General features: G+C 56.3%; 1 protein-coding gene across 1 annotated transcript in view; it reads right to left on the bottom strand.

Moving 5' to 3' along the window:
- The window catches only part of DPP6 (dipeptidyl peptidase like 6), a 650194-nt gene that overhangs the window by 18884 nt on the left and 613960 nt on the right, over positions 1 to 17350 (bottom strand). The window contains 3 exon segments of the mRNA XM_047695453.1: positions 1675 to 1756; positions 1758 to 1774; positions 12670 to 12717. Coding sequence (XP_047551409.1) covers positions 1675 to 1756; positions 1758 to 1774; positions 12670 to 12717 — 147 coding nt within the window.

Genomic DNA, 17350 nt, shown 5'->3' with positions numbered 1-17350 from the left:
GTGGGGGCAAATGTGTTGTTTTCCAGTTTGTTTCTTCTCCTGCTCCCAGACCCTTCCCCATTCATCTCCTTCATCGTCTCCCTCGTCATAAGCATCACCTTTGGGGTCTTTTAAAAGAGAAAGCCCCGGGGCCCAGAGGCAGGGGCCAGGATTTGGCACGTACCGTATTTCTTGATTTTCAGAAGTGAGTGTGTAACCCCACCTCATCTCTAGCACCGTGGAGACAAGCTCTAACAGACTCCGCAGGGCCCACTGATAGGACCAGGGTGTTTGGGCCGGCAGCCTATGGATGGACGGAAGGTGCTTCTGAGTGACGGTCCCTGTGGGTCCGCTGACACGTGGGGACTCTCCCCCAGGCGTGAGTCCAGGTCAGGCTCCTGACTCTCCCCTCAATGAGCGCCGGCTAGTGCTGCCGGTCCATTCACGTTGTCCTGAACTCGCAGCCATTTCTCTGCCATATACACTGTCTGGGTCACTCTGCTTCTGCTTCATGGGGGTGAGCCTGGGCTTCTAACCTTGGGAGGTCACAGACTGTCAGGTTGCTGTGTTTTTTCTTACAAGGGGATGCTTAATAATGCCCCTGGCCTGCTGACCCAGGTGAGGAGCCACTGCCCTTCTGTAAGGGAGCAGGTAGGGAAGGAGCCTCCAGGGATGGGGCTAGGGAGGCCGACGCGGGCAGGGGCACAATGACCCCAGCCCCCACCCCTGCAGTTCAGACATCACTCCTCCATCTCAACCCTCTCCGTCGACCCCTGGTGACCTACTCATCTTCAACAAAGAATCCAGCAGTGACGGTCAGTCCGGCCGAGTCAGCCCGGAGAGGAAAGCTATTGAGAAGCTGAGTGATGGGTGGACAGAGCTGAATGAAGGTTGGAGCCTACCTTGTTTGAGAGAAGGGTCTGTCCCCCAAAGCAGGGACAGCTCTGGGGAAAGACGTGTTTGGGGGCGTTGTGTACATGGTTTTCCAAGGGTGAACATCTGCAGGCAGTGAGACTGCCAGGGTGGGCTGGGTTGACCGGGCGGCCCTCTCTAGGGAGGGGGGAGTGAGGCTATGAGGACTCTGCTTCCCTCCTGGAGACAGGAGTCCGCTTCCGGCCGGGGATCCGGGGATCCAGCACAGCGTCTGTGCTCGTAAAGAGAAGGGACAGCTGAAGGCAAAGAGGGACACAAGGAAAGGCCAGGTGCTAGGCGCTCTCAGGTGTGATGGCACGCCAGTCCTTCGTGGGACCATCTCTCCCGTCGCAAGGATGCCTCCTCGGCCCATGAGCATCACCGAGAGAGCTTAGACGATGAAGCAGGAAAACATCAGACGAACAGAAAAGAAATTTCCCGAGGAAGGATGTTTCCTCTGGATGGTGTCATGACTTGTTCCCCCCACAAAGAGAGAATTTTGGCCTGGGACCTTATTTACTGTCAGCCTCTTAAGGACAGAAATCCATGCTCCCCTGTTTTTTTTGGTCTGTTGCCCCAGGGTGTCTTGGTTCTGAGCACAGTGGCCCAGGGCAGGATGCGCTCCCCCATGAGCCCAGCCTGAGTCGTCCCCCCCCACCGCGCGCGGGCTGGGAGGCATTTCAGCCAGGAGGCCGGGAAGTGGGGCGTGGGGGAGCCTCAGGGCACAGCAGTCCCCTGCCGGCCTCCGGGCTTCCCTTCGCAGGAGGACAACGCGGCACTTACTGTAATCATCAACCTCGACCTTCCTGTATTCCACTTTGGGCATCTGTCGGTCACGCACGGCCTTCTGTACACGCTCATTTGTTTTCTAGATCAAACATTTCTAAGAGAGAAGAGAAACGACACATTCAGACTCAGCAATCACTTTTACTGAAGCCACCGGCTTTCCTGCGGGTCAGCCCGCGATTTCCTCCATCAGGCCCGGAGGGGATGGTTGTTATTTCTTTTGTGCAGACCAGGAAACTGAGACAAGGGGGACGCCCTGTCCTCAGGTCAGGGGTTTGGGCAGGTGGAGGATTCTTTTCACCGTCTCAGGGAGACCCTCCACCGCCCGCAGGGTGTCGTTCCCGTGGCAACCGCTCACTCCATGTATAGGTCTGGGTATTTATTTTTTTTAAGATTTTATTTATTTGAGAGAGAGAGAGAGCATAAGCAGGGGGAGTGGGGAGAGGGAGAATCAGGCTCCCCGCTGAGCATGAAGCCCGATGCGGGGCTCGATCCCAGGACCCGGGGATCGTGACCCGAGCCGACGGCAGACACTTCGCCGAGTGAGCCACCGGGCGCCTGGTCTGGGTTTGTTTCCTCCCCAAACTGCTGGTTATCGGAAAACCAACGTCACATATCTGTCGGGACGACGACCTTCCAAATCCGGCGGCCCACGATACCACAGAAGGCAAGGAGGGTGGAGGCTGGAGTGTGCTCTTCATTCAGATTTTGTAGGAAAAGTGGATTCCGATCTCTTATCCGACTCATGATGTGATCTGGTTTAGGACACCCTAATCTGGATGTCCCTACCAGCTGTTGGGGGCCACAGGGCACAGGACAGTGGGACCAGCCCTTTTCCCTCCAAATTGGCAGGAGACGGTATAGCCTGGGCTGGTCCTCACAGGCAAGTGAGCCCCGGCGGGGTTTCCCCAGGAGCACGGACGCCCCTCGTCAGCCCACTTCACGGATTTCCTGCTGCAAAGGCCCCTCCTCCTCCGTCACCATCTGCTCTGTAACAAGAGCCACCCGGCCTCCCTTTTCCTTTCTCATGTTGAGCCCACGTATGGGGACACCTAGTGGCCCACTAGAAATGGAAATCTTTCGTCAAGGAGCTCCAGCTCTGGCTCCTGAAATAGCTCTGAAACACTCATGAATACTTTCCCGAGTGAACTCACACCACAAGCAGCGCTCCGGGAACGGGGAAGCTTCCTGTAACAACTCCCGTTCAGAACAACAGACCCTGAGTCACTCCAAGACGGCGCATGGAGGCCCAATATGGCCCAGAATCAGGGGACTCGGGCGCCGAGTGGTTTTCTCTGAAGGACACGCGGCCACCAGGGATCTGAGGGCCTGTCTGTGAGCAGGCCGGCAAAGTCCCGCGGCTGCCCGTGGACAGGGACAGTTCCAGAACAGTGATGAGCAAACAGACAGAAACCAAAAATGTTTTACAAGTTGCTGGACACGTATTTGAGAAAATTAAGCTTTGATGAAAAGGGGAGTGGGGGAAACGGTAATGCTCGTTTTCAATAGGGAGAGTTAAAAATAAAAAAAACACCTTAAGCTGGACCCAAACCATGGAAGATTCTGAATATCGTGTGGCAGGCAAGAGACGGTGTCCTGTGTGGACAGTGGGTCTGGACACTGTGTCTGCAAGGGATATACCGGGAGGTCCAGGCAGACGACCTGAAACTCTGAGACGTGGAGATGGCTGAGAGAGGGCACACTGTACCTCGGGGTCACGCACACAAGTTGGGGCAGGGGTGCTGGCCCAGGGTGGCGGGGGTGCCCCTCGGCCTGCCCCACACCCCTGCCTGGACTCCTCAGAGAGCCCACATGGCACTCACTTTTGCTGAGTCTAAATGCCCTCGTCCGTGGGGTGCCCGGGGGTCTCAATTTTTTGAGTGTCCAATTCTTGATTTTGGCCCAAGTCATGATCTCAGGGTGGTGAGACCGAGCCCCACATCTGGCTCTGCGCTAGGTGGAGATTCTCTGCCTCTCCCTGCCCCTCCTCCCCGTTGTGTTCTCTCTTTCTCTCTCTAAAATAGTAAATAAATAAATCTCATTCAGTGCCTTCAGCCCTTAACAGTGTTGTGGGAGGGCACTGTCAGGGGAGAGGAGCTGGTTATGAGACAGGAACTATTTCTTACTTGTGTTCTTGTCCCAATGGTAGGGCAGGAAGTCTAGAAGGCAGCTCTGCAGAGAGGAGGAAAATCACATTTTCCCAAGTCTCTGCTGCCACAGGACCTTGGCACAGTCACTGATCCCCATGACTAGAACTTTCTTTGCTGGCTCCTCCCTCAGGCCAAACATGGCATCCACAAATAGAAGCCCAGCTTGGGTACCTGCTCTGAACACAACTGTAAGGGTTGTGGTCATTTGCCCGACTGCCTTTCCCTGACCTCCAGCACCCAAGGCTTCAGTGCTCGGTCCCATCCCAGAGACAAACCACACGAATTTCCAGTCACCTGAGTAGACGTGGAAATCCAATCCATACTCCAGAAATGACGTTATCTCCCCTGAAGCTGAGTCTGGGTTTCCACCCCAGTCTTTCTCCCTGTTTCCCCATGGCCCCGTTTCCACGGCCCCAAGACGGACTCCGCTGGGCAGGAAGCTGCGGGGCCTGGGTGGGGTGGGGGTTCCTCCTGCGCGTTTCAGGCCTCTCGAGCAGTAAGGGTTGACACCACTGGAGGCTTCCTCACCTCCCCGTCCCCGGCAACAGAACCGAAGCACACTTCCTTACACCGACCGGAAAGCGAACAGCACTGGAAGGACTCGTGACAAACGCAAGTCAATACTGAGTTAACGCCCGGATCAGGAGGCAATTCACGGACGCTGCCCAGACCTGTGCTCACTGCGGAGCCAGTGCTCAGGTCTCCCGGGGTCATCGAAGAGCCCGCCATCCTTTTAGGCCAAGTGTATACACCTGGGTCAAACTGGACGAGGGCAATTAGCAGGCACTAATGGGAACAAGGGTGGGCCACAGCTCCCAAGAGGCAGCAGCACGCTCCTGGGGAGCAGGCCCCAGTCTCCGTCGGGGCAGTCTGCTGGTGGCGAGGCCAGCCTGGACCACCGGCTTCCGAAACGGAAGAACCTACAGAGCCTCTCACGGGTTATTATGCTCCTCTCGCCGTGTGCGGGTTTGGATCCGGTATTTCTTTCTTTCTTTTTCTTCTTTTTTTTTTTTTTAAAAGATTTTTATTTATTTATTTGTCAGAGAAAGAGAGAGAGAGAGTGCACAGGCAGACAGAGTGGCAGAGGGAGAAGCAGGCTCCCTGCAGAGCAAGGAGCCCGACGCGGGACTCGATCCCAGGACGCTGGGATCATGACCTGAGCCGGAGGCAGATGCTTAACGACTGAGTCCCCCAGGCACCCCTGGATCCGGTACTTCTGACATCACTCAGCAACCTCTAACACCGATCCTGAAGGAGAAATTTCACACGTAGGTTGCAGTGTGTTTGCTGCCCACCGAGCTCAGCTTGCCTGGAGTTACGGAGAACACACGCTTGCCGCGGGAACAGCCCTCCCACTCCTGGACCCCGGAGCTCCGGCTTCAAGCGGGGGACACGTGATATTCGAACGGAGCACAGACTCCGTGGACTCTGTCTGAATAGCTCGCCTCTGCCCTGAAATCCCACCCTTCACAGAGGCACCAAAGCAACAGACTATTAAATTTAGTTAAATATTAGATTTCTCATTTAATGATTGCCCACACAGCTGGTTTTATCAGCAGAGAGCTGGCTGGCCCACGGGGGGGTTGAGTTAAGCCATTTTATTTGTTCCCATAATTGCATTCAAAGAAGGCAGGAGCTCAGCAGAGGAAATAGGAGAAGATTGGCGTGTTCCCGAAGGACCCTTCTTTTGACTTCATGGCCACGGGGACCTCCCGTCGGGAGCATACAAATGGCCACTCCTTAATTAAATGTGCGCCCCCTCTAATATTGGCAGAATTAGCTATTATCAGATCTGGACACAGTGAGACGGCAGGCGCGCGGGCCGGCTCAGAGGGGCCGCCCCCACCCTGGCTGGACCCCAGCGGACGGGTGCGCCGTGGCCCGCAGGCTGCCCCAGACCCTGCTGCTCACGGCACTGCGGGGTCCCCACTTGGCCGCATTCGGGGAAATGGGACCAGAATCTGCCAGAAGCCAATGGGCAGCCGACCTGCGGATGACAAGGCGGTGGCCGCCCTTCTTGTGTGTCCGTGGGAAGGAGAGGCACAGGAGCGAGCGCCGGATATCACGCCCCATGGTGGGGTCTCCTTGCCCCGCTGGCATGTCCGGGCCTCTCGTAGCCGGGCCGCGGCCTGGACGGCGCGTCCGAGGAGCCGAGCTGTATGCCCTCCTCACGGTAACACCAGCCACGTAGTAACTGTGGTTTTGTGGCTCTTCTGTCCCGGCTCCTAAGTTGTATGAATGCCCAAGCCCCAGATGAGTGTACTTTGGTCCCAGCCATAATTACGTTCTTCAGGAAACTGCTTCTAAATAATTCAGAGTCACATCTGCGAACAGGGCCGCAGGCTCTGCTCACAAGGTCAGATTTTCTGAAGGGAAAGAAGTCACCTATCCCCAGGGTGGCGCTGGGGTCAGCGGGGAGGACGAGAGAGGACAAAGAATTCTGAAACAGTCATTTCACGTGGCAGAGCACGGCTGGGGTGGCTGTGCCGAGCGGCCCTGACCTGGCCGGGGCCTCTCTCCAGCGGACCGGCATCGTTCCCAAAGCTTCTGTCCTCGGAGCCCGGAGCTGCCACGAGCACAGGCCGCATGCTAGCTGGCAGACCAGGCCTCCCACAGCGTGCCCAAAAGCCACCTTCCCGAGAGCCGGGGGGGGCCCTCCTGTCACTGCCGCGCGCATGCAGCGCCCACATTCCGTCTCCGTCCACACAGCCAGGCAGCACGGCCTTCCCGACGCGTGAGGTTTAAACACGGCAAGGGACTCGGCGCTGAGTCGACTAACCCAGGGTTGATTTCGGGAGCTGTGATCAGAGAATCTGGTTTAGACGATGACGACAACACGACAGGACCAGAGGCTGGAACTCTGGCGCAGGCTCTGCCGTGTGCCCCGGCCCTCAGCGTCCGGCTCTCACATCCCAGGAGGACCCCTGCCTGTCCGTGCTGTCCCCCTCCGGGACAGGGCAGGGGCTGGGGGCTGCCGGGGTTTGGGTCTCCTGCTCCAGATTCCTTTGCACGTCCCAACATCCACGTGAAGCCCGCACCGCCGGCTTCCGTCCACATTCACTGACTTCGTGACCTGAAAAATCCGAACATTTGACCCCATCTTTAAAAAAAATGGGAGTGCACTGCGGTTTGCTGTTTCTCTGCCTTCCTTTCTTCCTTCTTTTCTCTCTTTCGAGAGAATTCAGATGATTTGCTCTTGATGCATCAGAATTCCAGGAGAAACAGTGTGTTAGCTGTTGGTTACTTTGGCAATCCGAGACCCTCCGTGTTCATCTGAGACGTCGAGCCGGGTCGCCCTCACGGGTTGTCGGTGAGGAGTAGGAACTGCGTTGTGTGCCCTTCGACCATCCCTGTGACCGCCACAGCCCTCGGGAGTGACGTGTAGCATCTGACCAGCGAGGCCGTGCGTCTGGCGTCGGCTGAGGACACGGGGGACGGAGATGACCGCAGCGATCCCAGACGGAGGGAGCCCGAGGGATGAGCACAGAGGCTGCGGGGCGGGCAGGCCCACAGCGCACCGCCTCCCCAGACCACCGTACCCGGGGCGTGAGGAAGGCCCTCCAGGGAGCGCTGTGCCAGACTGACTTGCACCTTCCAGCCTTGGAATGAAGATGTTCCGTCCATTGTCATCTAATATCTTTTCACTCCCAAATCTCAGATTCCCAGAACGAAACGGGGTTCTGTTCTTTCCTGCGGTGAGCCCCGTATGCACAGCAATCCCACGCCCAGTGAGTTAAATAAACACCACTCGGCCCTCGTCCTTCCTACCCCTCCACACCGAGATCGCTTGTAATCTGGGAATTCCTACAGCAGAGTGGGGAAAATGAGGACTTGAAAAAAAAATCACAAAGATAACCCAAATCTCAAATCCCTACCAGATTAGAAGGACAGCAGCCAATTTTCTCGGAGCCCTAGATGAAGGCTCATGACTCCCTTCAGGTCTTGGAGACCTTGACTCCGGGTTAGATAAACACCCAGAACTCCCACCTCCACTCCCACCGGGCACTAAATACGGCCCTCCACGGCTTCTCCTATATGCTTAGGTTTGTTAGGACATTTCTGTCTTCTGTGCCCTCTGCAGACTCTGGGCTCACGAGTGCAGGCAGGGGTGGGTCCCAAGCCCCCATCTCCCCCCGTGCTCCCCTCCACTGGGTCCGCGCTGTGGCACCTCTCCTCTTCCCTTCCCACACCCCCAGGCTGGGCGCTGGTGCTCCCCGCCGCAGTCAGAGAACCCTCCGTGGTGGGGTGGGGTCCACCCCCTCGTAGGGACCCCTCTGGCACTGGGCACACCTGTCTGCCCTCTGGGGTCTCCGGAGGGCAGCTCCACAGGCCAGCACAGGGACGTATCTGATGGGCTCGCTCAGGCGGAGTGATCTGTACAGAAACGGCCAATAAGTACGGCCTCAGTCACTCCCCTCTCAGGGACGGGCAAAGGCAGCCCGTTGTGTCCTAGACCTTCCTCGTGTGACAGTGGCTGCAGCACCCATCGGCCTGTCTCCCTCCTTCCGGGGCCTCTCTGGCATCTCAGTGGGTCCCTGTGAGGGAATCCCGTGTGCCGGAAATGACGCTGACCTCCGCTGGGCCTCGATGCAACAAATCCCACACAACCTTCTTTTCTTTCTTCCCGCCCAGAAGCGTGGCCAGAAGCGGGGGCGATGGTGATGGGTTTCCTCCCGGGACAGCGACAAGGATCCCACGACCTGGGTTTCACGGGAGCAAATTACAAACCCTCGTTCTGCTGTGTCGTATGTTGGATTGTATCCCTCAAACATGCTGACGTCCTCGCCCCCAGTACCTCTGCGGGTGGCCGTATTCGGAATCAGGGTCTTTGCAGCAGAAACAAGTTGGGCTGAGGCCGCGAGGGTCCTAATCCAGCATGACGACTGGTGTCCTTGTAGGAAGGGGAGATTTGGACACAAGGCCGCACACGAGGAGGCCATGTGACGAGGAACGGTGACCCTTGTGCCAGCCCAGGAATGCCAGAACGGTTGCCAGCCGCCACTGGGAGCTGGCGGACCGCCTTCCCCCGCAGCCTTGGAACCCCGTCACCCCGCCCACATCCCGACCTTGAACCTGCAGCCTCTGGGGCTGCGACGGCACACGTTTCTGGGGGATGTGCACTCAGATTCCGGGGGTGGTGCTCCCAGTGGCTGTCACCACCAGTCACGGGTTCCTGATTTTACCCGAGGGGCATGGAGCCGGCAGGAGAGTTATTTCCCGGCATTCTGTGCAGCCAGCAGGACGTGGGCATGGGGCACGGGGCAGGGCCGGGACTGGCAAGAGGAAGATGGGGAGTCAGAGGCTGTGACCCTGGCGCTCACAGGAAGCCAGGCTGCCCGCACTGTCGCAGTCACTGGGGAACCCCCGACTTCACCCTTGCCCTGTCGTCTGGCCCCAAAGCCGCTCGAGGGCGGAAAGGACAGGAGGACACGTGTGCAGGGGTGGGGAGGGCGAGCTGCAGCAGACGGGGTGCACGCAGGGAGCAGCGCGGGCCATCTCACTGCTGGGCAGTTCGAGTCAGCTGCCGGATCCCAGGGACACCCGAGATTCTCACGCGTGAAAAGGAGCCATTGTACGGGCCTGACGTCCTCATCCACGGGGATGGACACGCCTCTTCTGCTCTTGGGGGGTGGACCCCCCCAGCAGCTCAACCACGGAGTCATTCTATGTCCACCTTGGGGGTCTGCGTCTGTGTTCCCGAAAACCCTGGGCCGCAGTGAGACCAGACACGCGGCAACGGGCGGGTCGGGATGAGCTCCCCCCGGAGCGAGGCTCAGGCTGTGGGAAAGCCGGGGTCCGCCCACGGCCGGGCGCGCAGGCTTGTGAGGACGTGTGGTCGGAGAGGACTCCACAGCCACATCCGCACGGCCCAGACACAGTCTGGCTCCCCGCACTCAGCTGACAGCATGGCGGTGCCACCTTCACGGGAGGTGCCCCGATGCCCCCACGTGGGCCAATGGCAGGCTGCGGGCAGAATCCTTCCATTTCCCGTTCCATGCCCCCCGACCCCGGGAGTCACCAGCAACTGTGACCCCTGAACCCAAACAGTGAAATGCTTCTCTAAAAACCTCTTTTCAGGGGGTCCCCCCAGAATACGGATGACAACTACAACCTCCAGACTCAGGGGGCTGACCGGGCAGAGGGGTTGTCACAGCCAGCCACCAACCCGGTGATAAGAAGGGGGTCGCTTGGTTTCCCTGCAGAATCGGGAGACCTCTCGGACCGAGAGCTGCCCCCTGCTTCCTGCGCTGGTGGGCACAGGGAGAATTCTTCCCAGACGCTCTCACGGTGCGGGACACCCGCATGCACACTGCCCCATTTTATAAAGAGAATAAACAGCCTGTGTCATTATGTGGAGGCACCTAAGACGTAGGCCTGCGTTCATGTGCAGGCCCACGGGAGCCCGAGGACAAGCAGGGACTGGGCCTCACTCCCCGGGCTCGCGCTCCTGGCCCCCAGCAGCCCTGGATGTGTGATCGCGGCCGGACCCGCGTGTGGCTACCGGGCACAAGGCCTCCCCAGACGCAGGCGCCGCGTCACCCCGATGTGGACGGATCCCTAACAGCGTCCTCCAAAGAAGCAAGTCAGAGGGTTGAAGCGAACGCCTTTCTGAACAGCCACACCTAGTTTACTTAAAACGGGGAAAAGCACCTAGAAATAGTTTTGTGTTTTTTACTATTGATTTAACAAAGAAAAAAGGCTGTTTATTTTGAAAGAATCATAAATTCACGGGACATTTCGAAAACAGGGCCTAGCGTCCCACGCACCCCATACCCAGCCTCCCCCCAGAGTGACACCCTCTGCAGCACGGGGCAGTGTCCGGCAAGGACACCGACCACACACCCCGTTCGGCATGCATCAGACCACAGGTTTTTAAGAAGGAAAAAGCTTCATGAAATATCAGGAGATTTTCTATGTACTTTTTGTTTGTGTGTGTGTTTGTTCCCGGGGTAGAATTCGTCATTCTTCAGTAACAGGTAACACCCAGTGCTCGTTCCGTCACGAGCCCCCTCAATGCCCCTCCCCCAGGGACCCCATCCCCCACCCTCCCCTCCAGCAGCCCGCGGTTTGTTCCCTGGAGTTCACAGTCTCTCACGGTGTGTCCCTCTCTGGTTTCATCTGATTTCATCTTTTCCTCCCTTCCCCTGGGATCCTCTGTCTTGTTTCTTCAAGTCTACATGGCAGGGAGAGCACATGATCGTTGTCTTTCTCGGACGGACGTAGTTCACGTAGCACATTACCCTCCAGTTCCATCCACGTCGTCGCAGACGGCAAGGTTTCTTTCTTTGTGATGGCGGACACTCCGTTGTATAAACACACACACACACACTCACACACTCACACTCTATAGAATTCTTACATTTTAACAAGTCCTCTAAGTGAGTAGGACACATTCTCTTCAGACAAAAAGATGTTCCAGTTGAGGCTTTTTGAAATATTTCCATGTTTCGAAGTGAAAAATCATTGCTAAAGAGATTTGAGCACGAACACTTTTTAAAACAAGGCTGTCAGGCCAGGCTGTGTCTGTCGACCCCGCAGAGGCCTGCCTTGAGGTGGGCGTTTGGCCCAAGGCCTCGGGCAGCCTCCCCAGGACTCTCCAAGCCCCTGTGCCCACAAGAGTGGGCAGCCTGTGGCTGGGTGGGGTGTAGCCCTGATAATCGGGTCACATCCCATCCCTATGGGGCACGTGATGCAGACCCCAAACCTCACAGGCTCCCAGGAGGCTCCCCAGCGGTGCTGGAGATGAGGCCCGGGGCCGGGCACTGTGGTGCCCAGAACGCTGTACCCCCGAGAGGACAAGAGACAGTCCGGCGCAGTGACTTCCCCACTGATGGCCACGCAAGTGTTCTGAGGGGTCTCGTATCCGTCTGACAGCCCTTTTCTGGACTTCTTTTGCATTTTAAGTGATTTTAAAAATCTATTTCCAGTGTTCTCTTTTGAGTCTCCAGTAATTACTGGATAAGTTTTGTGGACTACGGTCATCATTTGGGATTATTCTCTAAATGCTCTCTTTAAATCAATCTGTTTTACCTACTTTGAAACACTTCAGCCACTTTCTCACCAGCGTCTAAATAGAACATGGGAGACTCCGCCTTCCACCCTCCTTACCCCCGCACGCCAGGGGCGCTCGACGCCTGACCCCCAGGCCGGGAATCAGAGTCACGGACACCTGGCTGCCTTGATATTCAAGGGACGGGCAGAGTGACTGCTGCCTTCGGAGCCTGAGGTCTGAAGGCAGAGCAGGGTCCTTCCAGGGCTGGTGGTACCACCGTGGGAAGGCATCAGGGGTCAGGAGGAAGGAAGCAGTGGGGTTCCTTGGGGACAGGGTCGAGGAAGACCAGGAAAGAGGTGAGGGCATGTTCTCTTCATTCCCAGCTCTACAAGGGTCTGCCTGGGACGGGATGTGCCTGAATTACACGAGTACTAAACACAAAGGTGTGCGTGTCAACTTGCCTGGGGTCCCTTCAAGCAAAAATGTGCTGGGAGGTCCCCTAGGGAAGGCCCCTTGTCCCGTGAAGATGTCCCCCACCCATAAGGGCAGACGAACTCCAAATGCCTGTGGAGACTTGACCCCCCGTGGAGGGCCAGGCTGCAGAGCCTGGGTTGCAGACGGGACCATGCACGGCTGCAGTGGCCTCCGGGCCTCAGCTCATCTTTTGGCTTCGTGGCTCTGACCGCCCACCACACTGAGCAACACTGGCCATTGTGGGGGTCGCTCTGAACTGCTAGGACCGTGCCATCTGTGTCTCCAAATAGGAGCACGTGGCTGGATTCTGCCCCAGAACTTGGGCTTCCTTTCTCCGGCGCAGGAAGATTCCAGAAAAGAGCAAAAGGCACTTACTTCTCTTATCGGTCGTGTTGTGCACTGTCACCGTGGGGACTCCAGGACCTGAGTGGGGAGAGAGGAGAAGCCAGAGAAGAAACAGAAAGAAGACCGTTAGTTCATCTGAAACACAGGAGCATCCAGCCTCCCTTCCAGCTTGCACACGCGTGTGCCCAGGACCCTGCCTAACTTTGTGCCCTTAGTATCCTAAGGGAGCCGATTCGAACTCCCGTATTCACACTGCAGAAATACCCAAACAGCATCTCGGGGTTCACTCCCCCCTCGCTCCATGGTCCCTGTGCTGATGCCAATCCCAGGTGAGGCCTTGAGTGCAAGGGAAGGACAGACACCCCAGTGGCGTCCTGGACAGGTTCTCCCGGAGAGGTCGGCCTCTCCACTGGCCTCTTGGGACGCTTTGCAAACACTGATTAGCCAGCAGGGTTCTTGTGCGGAGGTCTGGCCGTGTGTCCACCCCCTGCCTTAGGTCGGCTTCCCAACTCCAAGGCCGTTGGGGAGCCCAGAGCCTGGAGGGGTGAGGGAAGGGCGGGCTCCAGGCAAAGGGGCCTTTGTGGCTTTGGGCTGTGGTCAAACGTCCTTAGTCTCTTGAGCAAGGAGAGAGTCCAGGGAGCAAAAGGGGCTTTCCAAATTATTTTCTGGACCATCGTGAAAGTATGCTAGAGGCAGGCAATCGTTCTGACCTCCGCTCTGACCTCTTTGCGAATTCACTCTGCTCCAGCCAGCCGGGCCCGGGAAGGTCCTGCAGGGTGCCCACCGCTCCCTCTGCCCCGGACCTGGCAGGCTTGCCTGTTTCCTTCAGTCCGGTCTCTGCTGAGACGCCTTCTCCACCTGCCTGAACGGGAGCCTCCTCGACCACGCCGCCAGCCCCTACCCGCCCCCGCTTCCTCCCCCTTTGGAGAGCTCACTGTCCTGTTCCGTGAAGCTGGGACCTTAGGACGGGGATTTTCTGTATTTGCTCACTGTCCTTGTCTTCAATGGCACCAGGTGTAAGGCCGAGAAGCTCTGTCTTTCCTACTGCTGCTCCTGCTAGCCGCCGGAATATAGCTGGTGTTGATTACATATCCATGGAGTGTGTGCTGAGCAGTGGCCACAGGGCCTCCAGGAGGAGCAGGGGAGGCCTGCCCCTTGGCCCTGGGGGACTGGGGACAGTGGAGGCAGAGAGAGGACAAGGGACGCAGGAAGGCAGAGGGAGGAAGGTCCACGGCGGGAGCACCGTGGCCAGGGTGCTGCTGGCTCTCTGCTTCAGGCTAGGGACTCGGGGACACTCTGAGCTCATGGCCATGTCTGAGCTGGAGGACACGTCTGTCTGTCCTACTATGTAAAGGCACTCTGCGGGAGGTTGACCATGAATAATTCATCATCCTCACGGCAGCCCTACAGTAGCTTCTAACTGTCTGGGGAGAGGACAGACTGGTGTTGACCTTTCCTAGGCTCATTGTAACTTCATGCCTGCTTCCCTGGGGCTGCATGACCAGGGGCTCCAGTGAGAGCCAGGGACCTGCCACGGATCCTACTATTCTGAGGGCTTAGTGACCCCACTGCAGTGGCTACCGAGTGGAGGTCCCATTCCGGGGCCCAAAGAGCACGAGCTATGGAGGAGACATCGGATGGGGCTGGTCCGGCCAGGCCCCGGGTAAGGTGAGAGACAGACTGTGGGTCTCACCAGCCGTGGGTCTCACCAGCCGTGGACCTCAGAGCCTGTCCACAGCCCAGGGACTGGACCCAGACCCTGCCCAGTGCACATCCGAAGTCCGGGGGGCCTGGGGCCTTATCTCCCCCCCGCACCGCGTGCCCCCCTCCCCCATTCACCCACTACATAGGATTGCCCAAAGCAAATGCAGCGTATCTGGTTACATGTGAATTTCAGATAAACAATACAGTGTTTTGTTTTGTTTTAGTATGAATATGTCCCACGCAGTATTTGGGACTCACCACCAAAAAAGAAAAAAAAAGTTGTTTACCTGAAATTAAATGTAATTGAATGGCCTGCATTTTTATTTGCTAAATCTGAGGCTGTCTCCCCAGGGGGCGGGCAGCACGGATCTGAGAGTCCAAGTGTTTAAATCTGAAGAGACAGCACTTAGGGCACGGGACTGAGACGCTGGCTGCGCATTTAAATTATTGAATCAAACTAAGTTTCCTGGCTCGAAGATCCATCCTTCCCCGTGGGGAGCTCATGTGGAAGAACAGATCACTTATTGAGAAATAAAGAAACTACATCTATTTTCTCTGCACATTTCAGGGTGAGTAAATTTGCAAACAGAGCGTATCCTACACTTTTATTAATAATGTAAACAATTATTATTTATTTAGCTCCTACTATGTAAAGGCGCTCTGCGGGAGGTTGACCATGAATAATTCATCATCCTCACGGCAGCCCTACAAAGTAGCTTCTAACTGTATTTTACAGACGAGAAAACACAAGTTCTGGGAATATGAAGCCTTTCATCTCCTCCATACAGTCCGAAACTCAGCCCTCCTCAATTTTTTTTTCATTTCATTTTATTTTATTTCTTTTCAGGGTTCCAAATTCATGCACGTGATATAGGTTTCTAAAAGGAATGCAAACACTAAAGAAAGGTGTGACGGGGTAACGCCCTGCTGACCCCACTTCCCAGAAGTGACCTGAATCCCTCCGTAAAGCCCAAAGGCGCTCCTGTATGGTCACACGCACGCGAGGACAGATACACTAAACAGACTCAAATAACATAAAAACAACGACATGTAAGTTGGCAGCTTGATCAAATCTGAAGTTTGCATCCTATTGTCTTAGTTTTATTTGTTTTTTAATAAAACATCGAACATGGACTTGAGGGCAGCTGTCCTCCCTCTCCTGATCGCAGCCAGCTCCCCTCCTAGGAACAATGGTCACTTGACACCCCCTGTACACTTAGAAGGCCTTTGCGGCTCATGGTGGTGTTTATAACCCTAGCTCAGGCCCCACAGAGTGGAACAGAGAGCCGGAGGGCAAGGCCACACAGGTGGGAGCTCGCATTTGCAGCATGAGTCAGCACAGCTCTGGGACCTGAGCACGGCCGGGCAGCTGGAGGGCTGGACCGTCTCACACACGTCCCTGCACATGCACACAGGGAGGCTCGCCCTAGACCGTTCTGGGTGGCAACCGTGGCCCGGCTCCCGTGAGCGGGGTGGGGAGGCTTACAAGTGGGTATTCACACAGACAAGATGAGGGCACATGAGTGAGCAATTACACACCTACCAACATGGACAAAATGGAAAACACACTCTGCTACCTGAAAACGCACGTGCAGAACGGTCGTGCTGTAATGTACAGTTACGCAAAGAATTTTTAAAAGCTGCGAAACCATTTTTCTTTTCTTTTTAAAATGATTTTATTTATCTGACAGACAGAGATCACAAGTAGGCAGAGAGAGAGGGGGAAGCAGGCTTCCCGCTGAGCAGAGCGCCTGATGCGGGGCTCGATCCCAGGACCCTGGGATCCTGACCTGAGCTGAAGGCAGAGGCTTTAACCCACTGAGCCACCCAGGCGCCCCTGGAAACCATTTCTAACAGATGTGTAGTATGCCCCTGTATGGCCAAATGGTCATTTCTTCGGTGCCTTCCCTACTGATGGAAATGTAGGCTGTTACCTTCTGTTTTTTGTTACTGTAAACGGTGTTGCGGGAAACCCTCATACTCCTCGCACCCGTCGCGAAAACTGTCTGCCAGGTGGGTGAGTCACCCGCGAGGTGATACTGTGTTGAAAGGTCTTACGGTCAGCTTTCACCAGATGAGCTGCAGGTTTCAAGCACAAAACCCCTACACTCAGTGCTTACGAACCGTGGAAGTTTATTTCTCGCTGATGTTACGTCCTGGTAAATGCGTCCGGGGTAGTCCTGCTGCGTCTGCGCCTATGCGGTGTCTGTGCTCCGGGACTCAGGCTGGAGGGCCGGCCCTCGTCTGGGACATGCTGGCTCACCCCAGCATGTGAGGGACACATACGGGGCATGTCGTACACACTGATACACCTGATACATCTGGGCGTGTCGGTCACACTGGCTCTCATGCCTTTGGCCAACGAATGGGAGGGAGCTCTCCTTCGGGGGAGCTGGGGGTTGCGTGGCGGTGGGGAGGGTGTCCGGGGATGGGCGTATGTATGAGACACTGGGGACCGCGGTCTACCACCTCCAGCAGCTTTCTAACTTACAGTGTATGGGGGGATCTATATACCTGAAAAATGTTTGTTTTTTCCACTCTGACGGGAAGATATTATATCTGGGTATTTCTTGAATTAGATTTGTCAAATTTTGTGTGAAGTGGGATATCTTTTCACGCTAATTTCACATCTGCATTGTGTGCATGTGGGTCTGACTTTATGGGTGTGGGTGTGATTGTGTGCATATAGGTGTGACTGTGGAGTGTGTGTGTGGGTGTGACTGTGTGTATGTTGGTTTGATGGTCTGTGACTGTGGGTATGACTATGGTTTTGTGTGGGTGTGACGGTGTGTGACTGTGTGTGATTGTGTGACTGTATGTGTGTGATGGTGTGTGACTGTGACTGTGTGTGTGGGTGTGATGGTCTGTGACTGTGGGTATGACTGTGTGGTTTTGTGTGGGTATGATGGTGTGTGACTACGGGGTATGACTCTGTGTGGGGGTGTGACTGTGATGGTGTGTGGCTGTGGAGTGTGACTGTGTGTGGGTGACTGTGACTGTGTGTGAC

Source organism: Lutra lutra, chromosome 11 (assembly GCF_902655055.1).
Source record: "Lutra lutra chromosome 11, mLutLut1.2, whole genome shotgun sequence".
In the NCBI taxonomy this organism is placed as follows: Eukaryota; Metazoa; Chordata; class Mammalia; order Carnivora; family Mustelidae; genus Lutra; species Lutra lutra.
This window is presented reverse-complemented; position numbering and strand designations above follow the sequence as displayed.